This window comes from Erythrolamprus reginae, chromosome 1 (assembly GCF_031021105.1).
Source record: "Erythrolamprus reginae isolate rEryReg1 chromosome 1, rEryReg1.hap1, whole genome shotgun sequence".
In the NCBI taxonomy this organism is placed as follows: Eukaryota; Metazoa; Chordata; class Lepidosauria; order Squamata; family Dipsadidae; genus Erythrolamprus; species Erythrolamprus reginae.
Genome location: NC_091950.1, coordinates 136,730,770 through 136,752,861, shown reverse-complemented (window position 1 = coordinate 136,752,861; position 22,092 = coordinate 136,730,770). Strand labels below are relative to the sequence as shown.

The 22,092-nt window shown below is 40.5% G+C and overlaps 1 protein-coding gene across 2 annotated transcripts in view; it reads left to right on the top strand.

Annotated features, from left to right (window-relative positions):
• The first annotated feature begins 4,484 nt into the window (after positions 1-4,484).
• The window catches only part of PKP3 (plakophilin 3), a 95,556-nt gene continuing 77,948 nt past the window's right edge, over positions 4,485-22,092 (top strand). For both annotated transcript variants that reach the window (XM_070766232.1, XM_070766223.1), the window contains exon 1: positions 4,485-4,663. In XM_070766232.1, coding sequence (XP_070622333.1) covers positions 4,625-4,663 — 39 coding nt within the window. In that variant the 5' untranslated portion in view covers positions 4,485-4,624. The remainder of the gene's footprint in view (positions 4,664-22,092) is intronic.

Below are 22,092 nucleotides of genomic sequence, written 5' to 3'. Positions count from 1 at the left end.
TTATAAAGATGACTTTGGTATCTTGCTCAGATAAACAATAATCATATTTTTCCTGTCACTTTTATGTATAACAATGGCGACAATCATACCAAATATCCTGCCTCCTCTTTTCCCCACAATAACACTGTGAGATGGGTTGGGCTGAGAGAGAGTAGGGCTGGTCTAAAGTTACCTAGCCAGTTTTCATATCTCAGAAAAGCCTAAAACTTCTGATATCTATGTCAGCACCTTAGCCATCACATTGAAGCAGCTCTTTATATTGGGATATTTAGTGAGGTATATTTGGATTTCTACGGTATTTGTTTTATTCATCTACCTGGCTTTCTCCCCAAGCACTCAATCGTTTTAAAGACATTCACACAGTACTCTAGAATCACAACAATGCTCTTACAGCATCCTATTACTTGTGATAATAATAATTTAAATAAATACAGACATACAAAAACAGGAAGAGCAATGAGACTTACCTTATTCCTTATCCTGTTGATCTACAAACTGAAGAAGTGTTTGTGTTTTCTGGGTACCCAAACAATATCTCTCTATGTAAAATATTGCTCTTCAAATGTAGTGGTTCAGTCTGTATTGGTCATAAGATTTCTGGTTCTTTCCCCCCAGTACTCATAATCCTATACACGCCTATAAGAATGCCTACATACTTGTTTCTCTGTGTGCACGTACAGACATACAGAAGCATTTTTCAAAATAATGTGTGTTTATTTGTAGCTTATCCTTCCTTTGAGGATATGCAGGGGGAACTAATTTTTCTGCGGTGAATATGAAAGGTGAAAAACAACCATGCAGAGGTGGGGCTTGACATTAATTTCCAACAACACCATGATATTCTCCAAGCTTAAAATTCTTCTATAACAAGTTAAATTTAAAATAGTGTAGGCACGGGTGTGAGGAATCCTTGTGCACCAGTACACTTCTCAGGAATTTAGCAGAAGACTCAGAGAAGGGGGGTCAGAAGGAAGAAAAATGATCGAAGACATTGCGATCCTTGTAAACACACACACACACAATCAAAGTGCTACATTCTAGGTCTTTCTTCTTAAGCATTACCATTGTTAAGAGAAAACCCAAACAAAAGCAACCAAAAGAAAGAAAAAAATATTGGCTAATGAATAAAGGTTGTCAACAGCTTCTGTTCTATTAAATCCTAAAGAAGCATTGCTAGCTGTGTTGTGGCAAGTCGATCCGGAAGCAACCTTTAATAAGACAGCTCTTCAAAGCAAGACAACTTCAGATATTGGATGATCCTCTAGTAGGCCTCTGGCTAGAAGACTGCCTCTTGCAAAGGGAGAATCCACAGCTACTGGAAGGTGGGGAGGAGTGGCTATTATAGCCAGGGAGAGCCTTTTGCCTGCCTAGACTCATTGCTCCAGAGATTGCGGGTTGTGAGTCCCTCTTGGTGAAGTTGGATTTAGGGGTTCAGGTGGGCTTGTTCCTCATGTACCTGCCTCACAGCTGTGTGTCAACAGCCCTGCCTGTGCTGCTCGAGGAGGTAGCCAGGCTGGCGGTGGGGTTCCCCAGACTTATTGTCTTGGGGGACTTTAACCTGCCGTCACTCGGCAAAACCTCTGGACTAGCGCAGGAGTTCATGGCCACCATGACAGCCATGGATCTGACTCAAGTAGTACATTAGTAGCAGTCTGCATTGGTTGCCGATCAGTTTCCAGTCACAATTCAAAGTGTTGGTTATGACCTATAAAGCCCTTTATGGCATCGGACCAGAATACCTCCGGGACCACCTTCTGCCGCACGAATCCCAGCGACCAGTTAGGTCCCACAGAGTTGGCCTTCTCTGGGTCCTGTTGACTAAACAATGTCGTTTTGTGGGACCCAGGGGAAGAGCCTTCTCTGTGGCGGCCCCGACCCTCTGGAACCAGCTCCCTCCAGAGATCAGAATTGCCCCCACCCTCCTTGCCTTTCGTAAACTTCTTAAAACCCACCTCTGTTGTCAGGCATGGGGGAATTGAGATATCCCCTCCCCCCAGGTCTATACAATTTATGCATGGTATGTTTGTGTGTATGTTTTGCTTTTTAATAAGGGGTTTTTAGTTACTTAAATATTACATTTGTCATACATTGTGTTATTATTGTTGTGAGCCGCCCCAAGTCTGCGGAGAGGGGCAACTAAATAAATAGATGGATGGATGGATGGATGGATGGATGGATGGATGGATGGATAAATAAATAAATAAATAAATAAATAAATAAATAAATAAATAAATAAATAAATACTGTTCCCCAAATGGTTTTTTTTATTCACTCACTCAGCCTGCAATAGGAGCCAGCAGAACTTAGTACCATAGGCTTTCTTTTAAGGTCTAATTTCTCACATTTCTGTACTCTGGTATTCTATGTATAATAATAATAATAATAATAATAATAATAATAATAATAATAATAATAATAATAATAACAACAACAACAACAACAATAATAATAATAATATAGGTCATGTTGCTAGGATGCCAGACCATCGCATCCCTAAACAGCTCCTCTATGGTGAGTTATTTAAAGGAAAGCGATCGTATGGGGGATAAAGGAAGTGATACAAAGACATGTTGAAAGCCTCCTTCAAGTCCCTTGATATCAACACCATCTCCTGGGAAACCCTGGCACAAGATCGACCAACATGGTGCATGTTGATCCACCAAGGCTGCCCAACATCTGAGGCCAGAAGAACATTAATAGCAGAAGAGAAGCGTGCATTCCACAAAACCAGAGCTGCAAATGTTGTGACAATGGTGCCCACATATGTCTGCCCAACATGTGGCAGAACATTTCAGGCCCCTATAGGCCTTACCAGCCACCTGCGGACACATTGAGTACAGTCCACAACCCATTAGATGTCAAGATCCTCTTCCAACACGATGGACGAACACCACCACCACCACCATTATTATTATGCAGGAACATATATAAACTAATGAAGTGAGATAAAAGCAAAACAAATTAAAATAATGAATGCTTTTAAAAACAGCTACTCTGCTTTGTGCCTTCAAATTAGTCTTGACTCGTGGCAGCAATTTTCTTGGTAATATTTTAGAAGTGGTTTGTCCTTGCTTTCTTTTTCCTAGGGTCAAGCAAGTGGCTGGCCCAAGGTCAACCAGCTGGATTTGTGCCTAAGGCAGGACTAGAACTCCCTGTCCTATAGTTTCTACTCCGGTGCCTTAACCGCTACACTAAACTGGCTCTCTTGTTTTTGCAATTGCAGTTTGCAATTTTTCACATTGTTTTCAGCCCCTGAGACCTGACATGGTGTCACTGAATGAAGTAAGTAAGGAAACAAAAGAGAAGAAATATCTGGGAAATGAAGATAAGAGAGAAAGGACAGAAATGAAAGCATTCTTTCCTGTCTTAAGGGCATTTAAAGGCATTTTTCTTCATGACAGCCAGAGTCATTGACTGAGCTAGCTCAGACTGATGGACATTGTAGTCCAAAACTGCTGGAGGATGTTGAAAAAAGCTAGCAACAGAAGGGACCCTGGTCACTCCTCCACTCAAAACAGAATATCCTACGAAAATAGACTAACAATCCTGGGCCTTGAAAGCCTAGAACTACGGCGCCTAAAACACGATTTGATTATTACCCACAAGATCATATGCTGCAACGTCCTACCAGTCAATGACTACTTCAGCTTCAACCGCAATAACACAAGAGCACGCAACATATTCAAACTTAATACGAACTGCGCCAAACTTGACTGTAAAAAATATGATTTCAACAATCAAGTTATCGAAGCATGGAACTCATTACCGGACTCAATTGTGTCAAACCCTAACCCCCAACACTTCTCCCTTAGACTCTCCACGATTGACCTCTCCAGGTTCCTAAGAGGTCAATAAGGGGCGTAAATAAGTGCACTGGAGTGCCTTTCATCCCCTGTCCAATTGTCTTTCCTTTCTTTCACCTATCTTATATATTCTCTTCCTTTCATATATCCTCTCCTCTAAGTTCACTTTCACCCTCTTTTATATTATCACATGTCTATTTTTCTTCCTATGTATTTGTGTATTGGACAAATGAATAGATAGATAGATAGATAGATAGATAGATAGATAGATAGATAGATAGATAGATAGATAGATAGATAGATAAAATGTTGCAAATTAACAGAGGAAATGGTTCAAATGATATGACCACGATTCAGCCCCTTTTTTAACTCAGTATTTTTTTTAAAAAAATATCCCATTCTGCTTAAAAGTGACTTAAAATTTGAGATGTGAGTTGAGTTTGTTTTGGATAGAAAGACTGAGGAGCTTGGATTCTCCCTCTGGCAACTTGCAGAAGGAGCTCTATCATCACTGCCACAGAAAGTTCAAACTTGTCTTGTGGATTTTCAAAGTTTGTTTTCTAAAGGAAAACCTAACAATAAGGAAAGTAACCGGTTGGATAACATCAGTGGGTGGAACTAACTGTTAGCGCCCAGCCCAGCCCAGCCCTAACCTAGCCTAGCCAAGCCTTGCTTGTGCTCATACCAACAGTTACTGAACAGTAGAGCTTAATCATTCCAGGTGATTGCAGAAGGAAATAACTGCCCATCTGGTCGCCTTTGGGACTTCGAGAGCCCCAAGCTTAGGCACGTGGGATATTCTCTCCATCACCTCTGAGAGGATGCTGCAAGGAAACAAGAAATCCAAGATGCCAAGCACTGTATGTCTTATTCGTTCTCATTCTCTTTCTCTCTCTTCTACTGCCTTTCCATTTTGATTAATATAAGGCAGCTGGTGTTGAACTGTTCTAAGCATGGGCGGGACAGCTTTGTATTTTGGCTCTGGCTATTGTAAGCAGGAGGGCATATCCTGGTGCAGAAAGTATTAGTCTGCTTGGGAACAGGCAAGTCTTATAAATATCTGGTGAAAAGGTGTACAAACTGCATTTTGAAATACCCTTTATTGGGAGCCAACCCAGAATTATTTCAGAGCAAGAATCCTGTGTGCACAAAATGTTTAGTTGCCTGGCAAATTGTAAGCAAGTAAATGGGGTATTTAAATAGTTTGGAACTTATGACCTGATCAACTAAGGCTTGAGCTCTCACATAGGATAGACCCCGTGAGATGGTTCAAAAGCATTTTACTCTCCTCCTTATTGTGGGTGATCTTGTTTAGAAATTCTGGGGTCTGGTGCTGTGAACTTGAAAGTAAAATTCAGAAATCCCACACAAGGCATAAATGGGCAGGCCCATCTCCATTTCCAAAATGCAACACCTTTGTGGTCAAGTGAAATGATATTTTTTGGTATGGCAAGCATGCGTAGTGTACTAATGACATTCAATGTTGTGAACTGTGGCTTAATGGTCACCATATTCAATGGGTCCAAAGGAATAGATAAATCTGTAGAAAGGGATGAGTCTCTCTGAGCCAGGCATGGGGGAATTGAGATACTCTTTCCCCCTAGGCCTTTACAATTTTATGCACGGTATGTCTCTATGTATGTTTGGTTTTTATATTAATGGGTTTTTAATCGTTTTTATTATTGGATTATTATTGTACGCTGTCTTATTATTGCTGTTAGCCGCCCCGAGTCTCTGGAGAGGGGTGGCATACAAATCCAATAAATAAATAAATAAATAAATATTAGCCATTGCAATCTAGTGTTTCACCCTTGCAATGGCTTCAGCTTCTATAATTTCAAAACCAATTTAATGCTTTTTGTAGGTCAAATGTCACGGTCCTGGAAGTGCTGAGGAATAAATAAAAAATAACGTCCCAACTTCAAGCTTTGCTATTTGGGGAGTTGTTTGTCGTCTTTCTTCAGTTGAACATTAGAAAGAGAGTTGGCAGTCCAATTTATTGTATTTATAATGATGTCTGAGGAAATGCTGAGAGTCTGTTTGAGAGAAATAGAGCAATGGACTTTTTACAGTTACAAATGACTAATAACTTCATCTACAGAGCTACAGTGAAGCATAGCAAAAATGTTCCACTTGATTGTAAAGAACATTACTGTAAAGTCCCTTAGCCTGGAAAGCCATTTTTGTCATGAATAACACCCTTTACTACAAATATATAACTTGGGCAGGTAAAGATGTTTCATCTTTCTCAAGAAGTCAGCATTTCCTTTTAAGAGACAGAACGTGACTATATATGCTAAGCCAGAATGGTTAGCGACGGCGTGGGAACCTGAAGTGAGAAGGATGACCTGGGTGGGAACTGCTGCTGAATTCCAAATACACTCTGCAGATTTTGGAAAGCAATCCTCTCTTGTTCTCATTTCCCAGCCAACAAAACCAAGGTACTAATAAAATATTTAATTGGCTGCTGTGAAGAAGAATAAGCGCTTTGCCTTATGGAATATGTGTGGGAAGAAGAATTTGGAAACACGTAGCATGGAAATGTAATGAACAAGACTCTTCGCTTGGGTCTCTAGCTACACAACAGGAAGAACAGATTTGCCCCTCGGTGCACCCTTTGTTTGTCAAGTTAGGGCAACAAGGGAAAGGAGAGAGGCTTTCGCCCCTGTTTGTTGTACCAGTTACAACTTATCTGCAAGAATAGACTGGCACACGTTGATGAAGGAGACTGTATTTCTTTTCGAGTTGCTATTTCTGAAAAATTGCTTATGGTTGCACATGCTATAATTTAAATGAGTGCTGGAGGCTTTAAGGGTAGGCGTGGGTTTGAAGGACTTGTTCATTCCGTCTACGTTCTTTCCAACCTGGCAACTTTTGAGCCCCATCTTGAGCAAGAGGGAAGAATAGATTGGGCTAGCAGCAGTAGGATGAGCTCATATGTACAACTTCCACTTTTGTTCAGTTAGCAAAGGAGAAGTGGGATAAATGAGGGGTTTGCATTGCTTTCCTATGGGGATTATTTTTTAATTGAAATACTTAAAAGCCAAATATTTTTGAGAGTTTTTCCCTCTTCCCTGAAAATTAAATATTCTCTGAGCTGCCCACAATTTGGAACTCTCAAACAACAGGGAAGGTGAGGGCCATGGCAGATCTCTATTGCCTGCCTGTCAAGGTACTATGAAGAGCCCAGGTTTTTCATGTCATGATCTAGTGTTACACTTTGTACACTCTAGATCTGTGATAGCGAACCTATGGCATGGGTGCCACAGGTGGCACGTGGAGCCATATCTGCTGGCACTCGAGCCATTGCCCTAGCTCCAACATGCATGTATGGGGCTCTGGGAGGGCGTTTTTTGCTTTCAGAAAGCCTCCAGGGGGTGGGGGAGGGCATTTTTATCCTCTCTCAGATCCAGGGAAGCCTTTGGAGCCTGGGGAGGTAGAAACATGAGCCTATTGGGCCCACAGAAGTTGGAAAACAGGCCATTTCCAGCCTCCAGAGGGCCTCTGGGGGCCAGGGGAAAGCTGTTTTCAACCGCCTTAGGCATTGAATTGTGGGTGTGGGCACTCAAGCACCCACAATAGCATGTGCCCACGCTCTTTCGGCACCCAAGGGAAAAAAGGTTCACATCACTGCTATAGATAGTCTTTGATTTGGAACTGGTTGTTTAGTGATAGTTGGAAGTTACAACGTGCTGGGAAAAAAGGAGGGTTTACAACCTGGATCCAAAGTTCTGATGGTTGCCCCCCACCCTGGGTCACGTGACTCCACTTTTGGTGCTCAGCAACATGGCTCTATTAACAGCCATTTGTGGGGTTCTGTGGTCACATGATTAGTTATATGATGATTTTTATAAAGAACAGCCATTCTGGGTTGCAACAAAACCATGTCATCATCAACAATGGGTTTACTTTAAGACTGCGGCATTTGCTTAACTACTACCACAAAAAACATTGCCACGTGGCAATCCATTTCATGACACTTACAACTTACAACCACAATGGGGTAGGGTTCATTATTGTTGTAACTCAAGGACTACTTGTATTCTGAACTTCTCTTAATACCTCAATCCTTATATTAGCGGAAACTCAAGTGGGAACATGTTCATGGGATCGTCTGTGTTCTTATTCTTCCAGCTCGGAAGGAAAAATGACCTGTCATCTTAAGGATGAGACTAAATCTCTAATGAACAAGATGAATAGAAATGCCTATCCCATGTTGTTGCTGTCCAGATGTGTTAGACTTACACAATTCCCAACTCTAGGCATCTGGAGAGCGCTAGGCTGGGGATGTTTTGACAGGCCCTTTCAATTTCCTTTTCTCAAGCTTCATATTTTTTGAAAAATAAATACCCAGTAGACATTACCCATGGTAATTCATCACTTTTAATTTACATATTAATATGTTCTTCCTAATGCTTATTATCCTTCTGCCTTTAATCTTGTCTTGTTCACTACTGTTAACTTTGTTCTAACATTCTGTTGCTCCTTGCACATCACTGAAAATAGTGTGCCTAGAAAATACAGTATGTACATATACACATATGTATACACCATCGTAACTTTCTCTTTTGGGGTAAGCAATGCTACAAAAAGTGCAAAAATAGAGTAAGAACAGTAAGCTAAACCAAAAAAAGGCATGAGATTAGACAATGAAAGGAAAACGTAACTAAATATAATATATAGAGAATCAGACACTATTCCTGTCCATACAAGACATTTCTTAATTCTATCACGTCCATATGTATGTTGTTTTCTTTAAACTTCCCACCTTTTCTTTTAGAGGAATTCAAGTTCATCCAGCCATGACTCTTTCAGCCTCTTCTTCCTCTCGACCATTCATATATATTTGTTTAGAGAATTGATCTGTGTTCATTCTTTCTGTATGAAATCATACATTTGTACTCAATGGTTCATTGTTGCTCTCTTGATCTTTTCTTGTTTTATCATGCACATTATTATGTTCTTTTTCCACTGCATGCAACTTATTTTTATGATTTTCCTGATATATTCAACTCACATTCCACATGACAGTAGACCAAAGCATGCTTTTATACCCAACCATGTTTGCTTCTTTCAACAAGCATTTGTTCCTTTGATCATATTTGTTAACTCTCTGTCAGCATTTGAATGCATTTCCTTATGCCTCCATGCATTTTCCACCAAGAAATACAAATTTATCAACTTGTCCCACTTTCAAGTACTTATTCCACAGAGTGAAATAAGTGCTTATTCCACAGAAACCATAAAGGCAGGTAGTGAGTTCCAGGCATTAACCACTCTGTTGCTAAAGTTGTATTTTCTACAGTCAAGTTTGGGGTGATTCACTTTGTATCTGTTGTGTTCTCGTGTATTGTTGTGTTTGAAGCTGAAGTAGTCATTGACAGATTGTAGCAGACAATTTTATGAGCTATGCTTAGGTCATGCAGAAGGCGACATAGTTCTAAGCTTTCTAAGCCCAGTATTTCAAGTCTGGTTGCATAAGGTATTCAGTTGCGAGTAGAAGAGTGGAGGGCTCTTCTGGTAAAATATCTCTGGACACTTTCTAATGTATTTATGTCCAGACAGATGAACTTTATTCAAGGATTGGTCTGGCAAATGTTTTGTATGCTCTGGTTAGTAGTGTGATATTACCGGAGAAGAAGCTACGAAAGATTAGGTTAACAACTCTTGAAGCCTTTTTGGCAATGTTCTTACAGTGGGCTTTGGCACTTAGGTCATTTGATATGAGTATTCCAGGATCTTTGACAGAGTGAAGGTCATCTGCAAGATCTTGTTTATTCAGCTTGTATTTGGTGTTCTGATTCTTTTTGCCAATGTGCAGGACAGAGCATTTATTGGTTGAGATTTGGATTTACCAAATGTTTGACTATTCTGACACAGTCAAGGTCTTTTTGGAGGGTAGCAGTGTTGTTGGTGACGTTGAAGAGTTTTACATCATTGATGAAGAGAATGCAGTCACCTGTGTTCTGATAGCAAAGGTAATTTATGTAGAGCATAAAGAGTGTTGGTCCTAGTACGCTGCCTTGGGGTAAACTGCTATTAACAGGAATGGGATTAGATAGGATGCTTCCTATTTTGACTACTTGTCTGTTTGACAGGAATGCAGTTATCCAGTCATGTAGGGGTCCAAAGATGCCATAAGATTTCAGTTTCAGAAGTAGTTTAGCATGGACCATTGAGTCGAAGGCTTTACAGAAGTCTATATAAATTGCATATATTGTTTTACCCTGGTCAAGTTTTGAGGTCCATATGTTTTTGCAGTGTAGTAGTTATAGATTGCAGGATAATTTTTCCTGAAATCAAATTGCTTTTTTGAAAGTAGATTGTTAGCTTCTAGGTGGTAATGGATTGGCTTATGATTAATTCCATGACTTTGCATGTGATGCAGCATAGAGAGACTGGTCTATAGTTTTCTTTGTTACACTCTTTCTCTAATTCAGCAAACATACAATAAACCTTCCTTCTCAGGTTCTTTTTTATTTTTATTTTTTAAAAATTCTCCACAATTTTCATATATATATATATGAAAATTGTGGAGAATTTTTTAAAAAAAATTATAAAAAAGAATGTGAGAAGGAAAGTTTATTGTATGTTTGCTGAATTAGAGAAAGAGTATATATATATGCATATACTTTAGAATATATCAGTAATGTACATAATCATATATTTTATCAATAATTCTTAAATCAATATCCTATTTGGAACCTATTTTATATTACTGTTCATCAGTCTGTTGTTGTTTATTTCTTTGCACTCCCCACCCTCTTTCTCCATCTCTTCCCTCTATCTTCTTACTCCTTCCTTCCCCCTGCCTATTTCCCTCCATTCCTTCTCTTCTCCCTCTTTCTCCTTCTTTACCTTTCCCGGAGTGATTCTTATCCTAGTTCATCTCTTGTTTAACAGACTGATAACTTGTTCCAATACATTTTAAAACTGTTGGTGTCTCTCCTAAATTTGTTATTTTTAAACATTTCTATACATACAATTCTTTATTTTAGGTATATGCTATTTATCTAATGCTGCCTTCTCAAAACCTAATTTTGTCATCTTGTTTCCTTCCCATATTTTATTTATTTATTTATTTATTTTGTCCAATACACAATGAGGGTTTTAGTGAGTATATATCAATATACAGTACACATAGTAAAATACATGATGAAGGTTATAGAGGAGATACTCATAGTAAAATATATCTAAGAAAGAATAGAAAAGAAGATATAGGAATAGAATATATAGGAATAGAATATATAGAATATATATATATATATATATATATATATATATATATATATATACACACACATATATATACATACATATACATATACACATACATATACACATACACATACATACATACATACATACATACATACATACATACATATATATATACATTCTAACCACTGTAAGCATTTTGCTCATTGTCACTTTGTGTACTCTTTGATTAGAATTCTACCAAGCTCCACCCCATTGACAAACTAAATCCTACAGGATTAGCATTCACTCTCCCTACTTTCCCTTTGTGTACGGTGGGGTTCTTAAACTTTTAGATCTTTAATGTTATCTTCATAAGACATCTCCTAAAAATAAAAACACCAAAATGAACACAAAAGAACTATGAAAAAAATACAATGAAAGTTTGGGAGAAATGGATTTATCGTAGGAGTAATGTTTTTCATTCTGCCCTGGTTTGGTATCTAAATCTAACTAAAAGCTTTTGCCTGCACCTCAGTTTGGGAAACCCTGCTCCTCCTCAATTTATGATTTAATTAAGCTCAGAATTATAGCTATAAGTTGCTGCGGTCATTAAGCAGGTCACACATGGCCAGAACCGATTTTATGATATTTGTTTGTTTGTTTGTTTGTTTGTTTATTTGATTTTTATGCCGCCCTTCTCCTTAGACTCAGGGCGGCTTACAACATGTTAGCAATAGCACTTTTTTAACAGAGCTAGGCTATTGCCCCCACAATCCGGGTCCTCATTTTACCTACCTCGGAAGGATGGAAGGCTGAGTCAACCTTGAGCCGGTGATTAGATTTGAACCGCTGACCTTCAGATCTGCAAGTCAGCTTCAGTGGCCTGCAGTACAGCACTCTACCTGCTGCGCCACCCCGGCTCAGCAACAGTTGTTAAGGTAATGTGGCAGTCATTAAGCGAAACCCCCATTCATTAACTAGTCAGTTTTACCCGATTAATATGTTTTGCTGGCAATCAGAAGTAAACACTAGAAACTGTCAAAAAACAGGGGAAAATATGGCCACATGACTGAGGGACATTGCAAACATCTATAAAGGGTGAGCTGATTGCCAAGTATCCAACATGGAATCAGATAACCACTATGTGTGTGTGTGTGTGTACACATGGCCATCACATATTCAAAATCAGGTTGTAATAAGTTTTGGAGGATTGTCATAAATCTGAGCAGATGCTAAGTGACTAGACATCATCATCATCATCATCATCATCATCATCATCATAACAACTACTACTACTACTACTATTACTGTTGTTGTTGTTGTTGTTGTTGTTAATTGAATTTGTATGCTGCCCCGTCCGAGGACTCGAGAACCACCTATTTAAACAGCATGTACAAATTAAGTCTCCATACCTTTTAACAAATCACCTAGTCACATGGAAGCCACATCCAGATTTCAATATCTGAATTATATATCTCCATTTGTATTGTGGTATATTCAGTTATATAGTACCACAATATTTGTCAATATTCCTATAGCATTCCACTATTCTGTGTTGGTTTCCATCAAAATCACTCTGTCTTTTCTTTTCCTCTTTTACTATTGAGCAATCCTCCCTTTTGTTCACCACTTCTTTGCAACTACCTGTTTATTTCGTCATGCTTTATCCAACACTTTTTCCCATCCACATTTTTGCAGCAATCTTTCTTCTCTACAGATTTATGTCTCCTCCAACATTTCATTCGACTCTCATTCCCCCAACCATCCTTTTTTTATTTTTCCCATTACTGTAACTCTACGTGTTTCTGTAGTAACGTCATTTTTATCCTTCTGTTCAGTGGTGTGCTGATAAGCATAGAACAAATAGCTCTACTGTCTTCTATCAGCAACACTACACTATGAGCTGCCAAAGGGTTGATCGGTACAGTTTGCACTGCAGCTCAACTCTGCTTTTAACTGGCTCACAAAATTCCAGAAATGTTAACAACTGGCTCATGTGAGCCTGTACAAACTAGTTCCAGCACATCACCACCTCTGCTCCAAGTAGCTTCCACATCTTCTTTCCTTAATGTCCACTTCTATTCATTCTACTGGGAAATTAATCTATGACTCATCCAGGACATGCAACTTTTCATCCTGTGATTGTTCTACTTTTACTTCTTTTCTTCCTGCCCATTTCATGCAAGATCCTTTCTTGACACTACCATTTTGTCCTAAATTCACAACTTGACATTTCCCTTTTGATGTCCTTGAAATTATTTATTTCAATCATTCATCATAAGTAATAAAAGTAGTCATCTCTTTTTAATTTCATTCTTTTGCTGGTTGTTTATAAATTGTCTTACGTTTAAATTAAAGTAGGCAACTGTGGCCTCTTTACGGCCTGTGAACTTCAACTCCCTGAATCATTCACAAGGTGTAAATGAGCCATATTTGCCACCCCTTCATGTATTAGAAATAGAGCAGTGGTTCCCAAAGTGGGTGGTACCATCCACTGGGGTGTGGTAGAATGACTTAGGAGGCACTAAGAGGCAAGGGTGGTGGCAGGGGATGCTAAGAGGGGCCAAAGGGGTGGCAGGTGGTTTGCCATACTGGCAGCGACAGCTGATTTGACTACACCCCCAAACCGGTCCTATCCCCATGCCACCGCCCATGTCCACCCAATCGCCCAATCACTACTTTTCCTACCACTCTTTCCCTGCCATTCTTTTCCCAGCTGTATTTTTCCCTAAAAAGGAGGGAGGGAAGGAAAGGGAGGGAGGGAAGAAAAAGGAAGGAAGGAAGGAAAGAAAGAAGAAAAGAAAGAAGGAAAGAAAGAAAGAAAGACTTATGATGACCACAATTGAGCCTAACATTTTGGTTGCTAAGCCAAGCTAAGTCTTGTTAAGTGAGTTTGACCCATTTTACAAGTTGGCCATGCCCACCTGAGGGGGGTGGGGGTGGGGTATTGAGAATGAGTTTGTAGCACCAAGGGGGTGTAGGACTGAAAAGGTTTGGAACCCACTGAAATACAGGTTTTAGTAAGCAGATGCAGAACGTAACTGCTTTATTCTTTTATTTTTCATCAAATTCATGCTTTTGCTACTTGTTGTTTTGATCCATATTTGAATACTGTGATTCTGTAATCCATGTCGCAATCTTTCTTGTGCTTTGATCTTTCCAGATGGGCTCATCATGAGTATGCCCTCCACCACTTCTCATAACTTACAGTGTGACCAGACGTCCCGCTTTCAGCGGGACAGTCAGGCTTTTTCATTATTTGTCCCGCGTGCCGCTCCCTTTGAAAAATATCCCACTTTTTTTTGCTCCCAACCAACCCCCTTGGGAAGAGGCTGGAGGGAGGGGATTCCAAGCCCTCCGCTGCTGTCTCGCCCTCCCCACCCCAATGCAGCTTGTCCGGCGGTCTCTGTGCTTACTTCCGGCCAGCTATGTAGGGTCTTTGCTCGCCCGTTTCCCCCACCCGCCTCCTCTCCTGCCTTTGCCTCCACCCGGGCACCATCTGGGCAGGGAAGCCGGGCGGCTCCTGTGCTGCAGACGTCCCACCCGTCAGCCTCTGAGCTCAAAGGAGGAGTGGAAGCCCCACCCTCTCTCTCCAGATGAAGCTGCTCCTGGGCCAGAGTGCCTACTGAACCCCGGGGAAGGGGCTGGGTTCGTGGGGAGGGGAGGGAGGGGAGAAGAGGAAGGAAGGGAGAGAAAGAAAGAGAGGGATGGAAGGAGGGAGAGAGAGAGAAAAAGAAAGAAAGAGAGAAAGAGAGGGTGGGGGGGGAAGAAGAGAGAGAAAGAAAATAAAGAGGGAGAGAAAGAGAAAGAAAGAGGGAGGGAGGGAGAGAAAGAGAGAAAAGAGGGAAGAAGAGAGAAACAGAAAGAGAGAAAGGGAGAGAGAGAAAGAGAGAGGGTGGGAGAGAAGGAGGGAGATAGAGAAAAGAAAGAGGGAGAGAAAGAGAGAAAAGAGGAAGGAATAGAGAAAAAGAAAGAATGTTTTTGCTAAAAAAAAATTGGCAAAACTTCTTTTAGCTCTCCCCCCACCCCCTCAATGGTGTCCCTCTTTCCCAATCTTAAAATCTGCTCACTTTACACATGACACATTTTTAGTATGATGCAGAATCTGTCTGTAGATACGGTTACTGGTTACACTGCATTTCCCCCTAGTACTAGTGATAAAATCAGTCACATTTTGGTACATAATACTGCTCCCCACCAATTTGGAAATATATACAGTGCTGAAATGATCCTGGGGATTAATTGAATTCATGGGATTCAGTCACAGGTTTGGAATCATCACTGGGCAAGTATCAACAACTATTGAAGCAAGGTGAGATGAGGTGAGATCCACCTCCACATTCCTGGCCTTCTGGAAGAACCTAAAAGCTTGGCTCTGCTGCTAGGTCTGAGACCCCGACAGGGGCCCACCTCATTGGAGTTGGCTGACTGAGTAGAGGAGATCCCCACCTCCAAGCCACCCATCCTCTTGTTTTTTAGGGTTTTTAAATTTTAATTTAATTGCTTTCTAATACTTTTAAAAAATATTTTGTTGTATTGTAAACGACTGAATCACTGTAGCAGTGAGTTGGACAGCCTAGAAATTTACTGCATAAATAAAATAAAGAAAATATTTGTTAAGTGATAATTTACAGCAGTTCATACTGTATTTTTCAGAGTATAAGATGCACCTTTTTCCTCCCTAAAAGAGGCTGAAAATTTGGGTGTGTCTTAGACTCTGAATGTAGCTTTTTTTGAAGTGGGTTTTTTCAGCCCTAACTAGGTGCTAACAACCTTCCCAGCTCTTACTTTGCAGGCTCTTTCATTGTTACTCTATGCAAATAATGTTTTCCAAGCCCTAAGTCTTTGCAGGTTCTTTTTCATTGTTCTACTTGCTCTGAATATTTCTTTCCAGCCCTAACCAGGTGCTAACGATGTCCCATTTTACTGGCTTTGAAGCTCTTTCATTGGTACTCTCTCTGAATAAGGGTTTTTTAAGCCCTAACCAGGGGATAAAATAATATGCTGAAGCCGACCAGACCAGGACGCTAGCCAGATAAATACCAGATAGGCAGATCCCCCCCCCATTTTCATCCCCAAAAACTAAGGTGTGTCTTATACTCCCAAAAATATAGTATATAATTATATAATTATACAGTGGTGCCTCTACCTAAGAATGTCTCTACTTAAAAACTTTTCTAGATAAGAAACGGATGTTCAAGATTATTTTGCCTCTTCTTAAGAACCATTTTCTACTTAAGAACCCAAGCCTGGAAAAATTTCCCAGGAAATTTGAGAGCAGCACAAAGGCCTGGCCAGTTTCCTGCCATTCCCCCTTTAATCCCGGCCATCTCGGGGGTTTCTGGGCTGCCTGAAGAGCCTTTTGGTGGTGCTTAAGGATGCATTCGTCCAGAGCGAATGAAGCATTTTCCTTTCTCTGGGCACTTGGGGAGGGAATAAACCTCTGCCAGTGCCCAGAGAAAAGAAACGCTCCCTTCGCTCTGCGCAGCCGAGAGCGAACGGAGCATTTTCCTTTCTCTGGATGCTTGGAGAGGGAATAAATCACTTTGCTGTGGTGACTCTCTTGCTCTGCCTCCTATACACCTGGTGCGAGGTTGCCTCCTGGAGTGGCTGGGCATAGAAAGGCAAAAGGGAGCGCTTTGCCCCGGCCAGTTGAACTTGGCTTCAGCCAAACTGAGGAGTCACCACAATGAAGGAAAGCAGGCGCAGCAGCAGTAGCCACCTTTTGGTCAAAGAAGCAAGAGGTTCCCCCCTCTCGCATGCCTGGGTTTTTCTCTCTCTGGTGCAGTGTATAGGAGGCAGCCTTGTGCCGGGTGTATGGGAGGTGTGTGCTCCTCCTCGCCACCTCAGAGTCCCTCTTTTTTTTTTTAAGCCTTAAAGTTTTGGAGTTTTTTGATTCCCCTCACCTCACCTTCTTCCTTCGGCAGCAACTGTCCTCCTCCTCTTCTTCCTCTTCCTCCTCCCACCCAAATTCCAAGCTTTTATTTCTTTCCTAATGAGTGTGCACACATTATTTGCTTTTACATTGATTCCTATGGGAAAAATTGCTCCTACTTCCAAACTTTTCTACATAAGAACCTGGTCACGGAATGAATTAAGTTCTTAAGTAGAGGTACCACTGTAGTTTATGCCTTGAGCAGTTCATTTATTACTAATCTAAGACAAGACCTGAGGCCAATATTACCATAGTTCTGCATTTCTTCAGATGTCCAACAGAATAGAGTGATAGTCCATTTATCACCCAAAATCAGCCATAAAGACAGATTGGTATCTTCAAAAGCCTTAAAGCTGAATTGCAAAACTGAGGGCAGTTCCATATAAAAGATGGTAACCTAACTGGTCTGTGAAAAGCTTCTGTTGCATTTCCTCATACAATTCATACAATTCATAGCATATGGCTGCTAAGGGAATAACAGTGCCGATTCATTTATTGTAACAGATAATGACATAAAGATCCCTCTAGCTTCCTCTAAAACAGCCTATAAATGTGTTTTCATAACCTCCAAGTGAAGACAAACAATTATGTCCTTTTAACAAGCAACACAAGCCTTCTTCAACCATTTAAAGCAGAGCTCTTCAAACATGGCAACTTTAAGACTTGGGGACTTCAACTCCCAGAATTCTCCAGCCAACTATGGAGTTGGCTAAAGTTGTTCTGGGAGTTGAAGTCCACAAGTTTTAAAGTTGCCAAGTTTGGGGAGCCCTGATTTAAAACATTTAGGGGCATTGCATTGGTTACCAATCAAATCATTTGCTTTCTCAGCCAACTAAGTGAAATGTGATGCGGTATCTTCTCCAGGTCTTGTCAATGTTGTCTGGCAGGGCCTAGGAAAAGATCCAGCTCCAGTCCTTGGAAACCAACTCCCTCCGGAGATTCTTACCACTCCCTATTCCTGGCCTTTTGCAAAGACCCATCTTTGCTGGCAGGCATGGGGGCCATGAGTGTTATGACTCCAGCTGAAGTCATAAATGATGAATTTAATGTTATGAATGTGGATGATTGTTCTTAAGAAAGTGTGATTTTAGATTTTTTTAAAAAAAAATTAATATTAGATTTCTTACACGCTTTGTATTTGTATTAAAGTGTGCACTGTAATATGCTACCTGAATGCTGCTGTGATGGGTGCCCAAGATGCTTACTGAAGCACACAAAATTGACAGTGCCGTCCGAGAATTTCTTGACCGTTTCTAGATTGAAGGTGAGGTTTTTCTCAACTGTATACTGACAGGAGATGAAACTTAGGCTCATCACCATACTCCACAGAGCAAACGTCAATCAGTGCAGTGGTGCCATACCCATTCTCCTTCAGCCAAAAAATTCAAAACTCAGCAATTGGCAAGAAAAATCTTGGGTACCCATCGCAGCAGCATTCGTGCCCTTAGGATTCAGGTAGTGTATTACAGTGCACACTTTGCACTTGGAGGGAAACAGAATGAGGATGCTTATCTCTAACCTTCACCACAATGCCAGTACTGACCACTGGCACTGCTTGTTCTCTTCCACTGGCTTCTCGCTACACAATAATAATACCAACTTCCCCTGTGAGAGCTATGTGCCTTGTAACCTTACTTTCTGGATAACCCTCGTATGTAACAGGGTTTTTTTAAATTTGTTTTGTCCAATACACAGTAATACACAATGAGGGTTATAGAGGATATAATCAGGTAGAATGTATTAAAGAGGGAATAGAGGAGAAAATAAAGGAGTAAAATATAACTATGAGAGAATAGCAGAAAAAGATATAGGGATAGAAGAGAAGACATATGAGATATAAGAGAGACAATAGGACAGGGGATGGTAGGCACTCTGGTGCACTTATGTACGCCCCTTACTGACCTCTTAGGAACTTGGTGAGGTCAACGGTGGATAGTCTAAGGGTAACGTGTGGGGGGTTAGGGGATGATACTACAGAGTCTGGTAGTGAATTCCACGCTTCGACAACTCGATTACTAAAGTCGTATTTTTACAGTCAAGTTTGGAGCGGTTAATATTAAGCTTTTATCTGTTGTGGGCTCTTGTGTTGTTGTGGTTGAAGCTGAATTAGTCTTTGACAGGCAGGACATTGCAGCATATGATCTTGTGGGCAATACTTAGATCATGTTTGACACGTCTTAGTTCTAAGCTTTCTAGACCCAGGATTGTAAGTCTAGTTTCGTAGGGTGTTCTGTTATGGGTAGAGGAGTGAAGAGCTCTTCTGGTGAAGCATCTCTGGACATTTTCGAGGGTATTAATGTCAGAAATGCGGTATGGGTTCCAAACAGATGAGCTGTATTCTATAGTTTGGAGTGTCCCCACAGTGATTTATGCAGGTTTGTGCTGACAAACAAGAAAGGGGCAAGACGTACAGAAGTCACGATTGACAGAAGGACATTATTGTGTTGAGGCATTTTTGTCAGAATTGTAAAATGTGAAAGAAATCATGGCAACCAACCCACCAACCAAAACTGCTTCACAAGAACTGTTCATTTAATGTTAGGAAGCACAGCTTTGGGGGTAAGAATATGGAGATGTTACATGTTTGATACTCTTTTTTTTCATCTTCTGTGGCAGATAGGCTTGTAAAGTCAGCAAAATCAAACCAGGTAGAACAGGTTTAGGGTTAATAGAGGGAAGATGTTTAAGTCAGAAGCAAGCTTCAGGAGAAGCACATTCTGCCAGAAGCTTCCTCAAATCAGAAAAGACAGCAGGGCTCAGAAAATGAGAATGGCAGGTGGAAGAGAGAGAGCAGCTGATAAGCATCAATTGCTATAGAAGAATGCTAAGCAGGTGGATGGGACTGATGGGGTATCATACCTACTCATAACGTCCTGCAGAGATCATCTAGAAATGTTCATCATTCAATTGTTAGTCATTCATTTCCATGGCTGTTTATGCAATGTATGTATTTCTCTGCTGCCAACTCTACGAGGACATCTGGTGGATTTCATACATATGTAGAATTATAAAAACAAACATTCAGTTCAAGATTGTAATCATTGCCCCTCCCTTGGTGCCCCATTCCAGCAATATGATACATTAGAATCACTATGGAATAATTCTGTTTTAACTGTTTTCATGAAGACCAATCTGGAACTTTTGGGAATGAGCCATTCCATAGAACAACACCCAAGAAATATAATTATTCCCAATATTCTATGAGAGATCCTTGAATTTCTAATTGCAATGCGCACATGGAACAAATCATTTCAATTTGTAGCAGAGTGTATATTGAAGAGACCGAGGGGCAAAATCATTCCATTTCATCATGATGACCTGCACTTTGAAGAAGACTCAAAAACCTGTTGGCAACTGCTGCAGCACCCACAACGCCAATACTAGATGTAGAGTGTCTCTAACTCTAAAGTTATGGGGAGATCTTACCTAGCAGAGCCATTCTATTTTATACCAGTTGTATTTTTTGAGTACAGTAGTTTGCAAAAGCAGACCACATAAAGTAAACTGCAGATATCTATGCAGGAAGGGATAAAAGAATGGTAGCCCTTCCAAATTTGAGCAAAGGCTTCCATATACCAGCTTTAATTGCCTATCTAAAGAGTGGCCATGATTCTAGGAGGTCCCCACGTGTCAGATTTCCTTCTTTAGATGAGCTGCATCCAAAGTAACAACTGAAGCAAATAAGCAACCAAATGACTCTCGGGTACACAGCACCTCTGTTTTGCAGTAATTCAGCTTTAGCTTGTTCTTTCCCATCCAATCATTTACATGATCCAGGCATCAAGTCAGTACTTCTATAGTATCCTATGACTCAGCCTAGGGTGGAGATATGTAATCTGAGAATAATAACCACATTGTGGTTTTATGTTGATATTGGAGAGCATAGCTTGGAGAGATGAACCACCCTTATCACCACAGCGTAGGATCAAATGCAAACTCTTTTTTGTGTTTCATCAAATTCAGTCCTGGCTTTATTCCACAAAAGAGTCTCCTGGGTTGAAGAGCATTGAGAAGGCACCCCTGGCCAAGCTCATCAACTGTTGTGATTGCCTTCAAATGCTTGGTAAAACTGTCTATCAGATAGCCAGGAAATTCCCTAAATTCTTGCAGAAATCCCTCTGCATCAATAAGCACTAGGGATAGATTATTCTAATTGGTGTCACCCCCTGCAGGGAAGAACCCCCCCCCCCCCCCCCAGAAACGATCTGACCACAATAAGTGACTAATCATTAGCCCTCCAACTTCCCATTACCACCAGGTGCTTTGATGGGAAAATGAAATATAATATATAACAACTTTGTGGATTTAGACTGTAGTTGCCACAGTGGTATGAACCTCTGATGTCTGTGATTCTCTCCCTAGGTATAAAGATTGTGGTCTTTCAGCACCAGTAGCTTGGGAGATTTTAAAACCAGCCTATTGATAAGATCTGAGACCTCAGGAAGAGTTTTGTAGCAAAGTAGGCAGTACCTAAAGTTGATCGCCAATTTGTTTCTACCTCGTGATCTGACACATAACCTGTCCTCTGAGATATAGACTTTGGCCAGTACCATCATCATCACACCTCCTTATCTTGCACAGCTAAAACCCAAAACTGAAGGCAAATCTGACACGCACAAAAGTGTACTTACCCTTGTGCAGCTAGGTTTGGATTGAAAATATTATCAATTCTACAGGTCAGATCTCTCCACATTGTCCTATTTTTCACTATTTCTATGCTCTGGCTGGTGTCAGCTTTGATGGCAAGGTTTGGATAATACAAGCCAAATTACCTAGATGTGTAACACAGGGTCATTAATCTATTGAGCATGTCTAAATGAGTAAACGTTTGAGGGAGTTAGGTGGTACAGAAATGTGAAAAATAATAAAAATTGGTAGCTAAGCAGTTGTTCTTTTTCTAATGGAATAATCTTTGCATTCAGACCCTGTATAGCTTTCTGCATCTGTAATCCCATCCCCCAACATGCTATTATTTACATTCTGGCCTTTTTCTTATTCATTAGGGTGGTTATTATTTTCACTGTTTTTGAAAGGTTCAAAGCAAATGGTTGTGCTGAAAGATGGTGAGGCTAAGTCTAAGAGAAGCACCAAAAGATGAAGATTGCTTCCAACAGGTTTACTGTGGATTCAGCCTGATTTATCATTCACATTTTT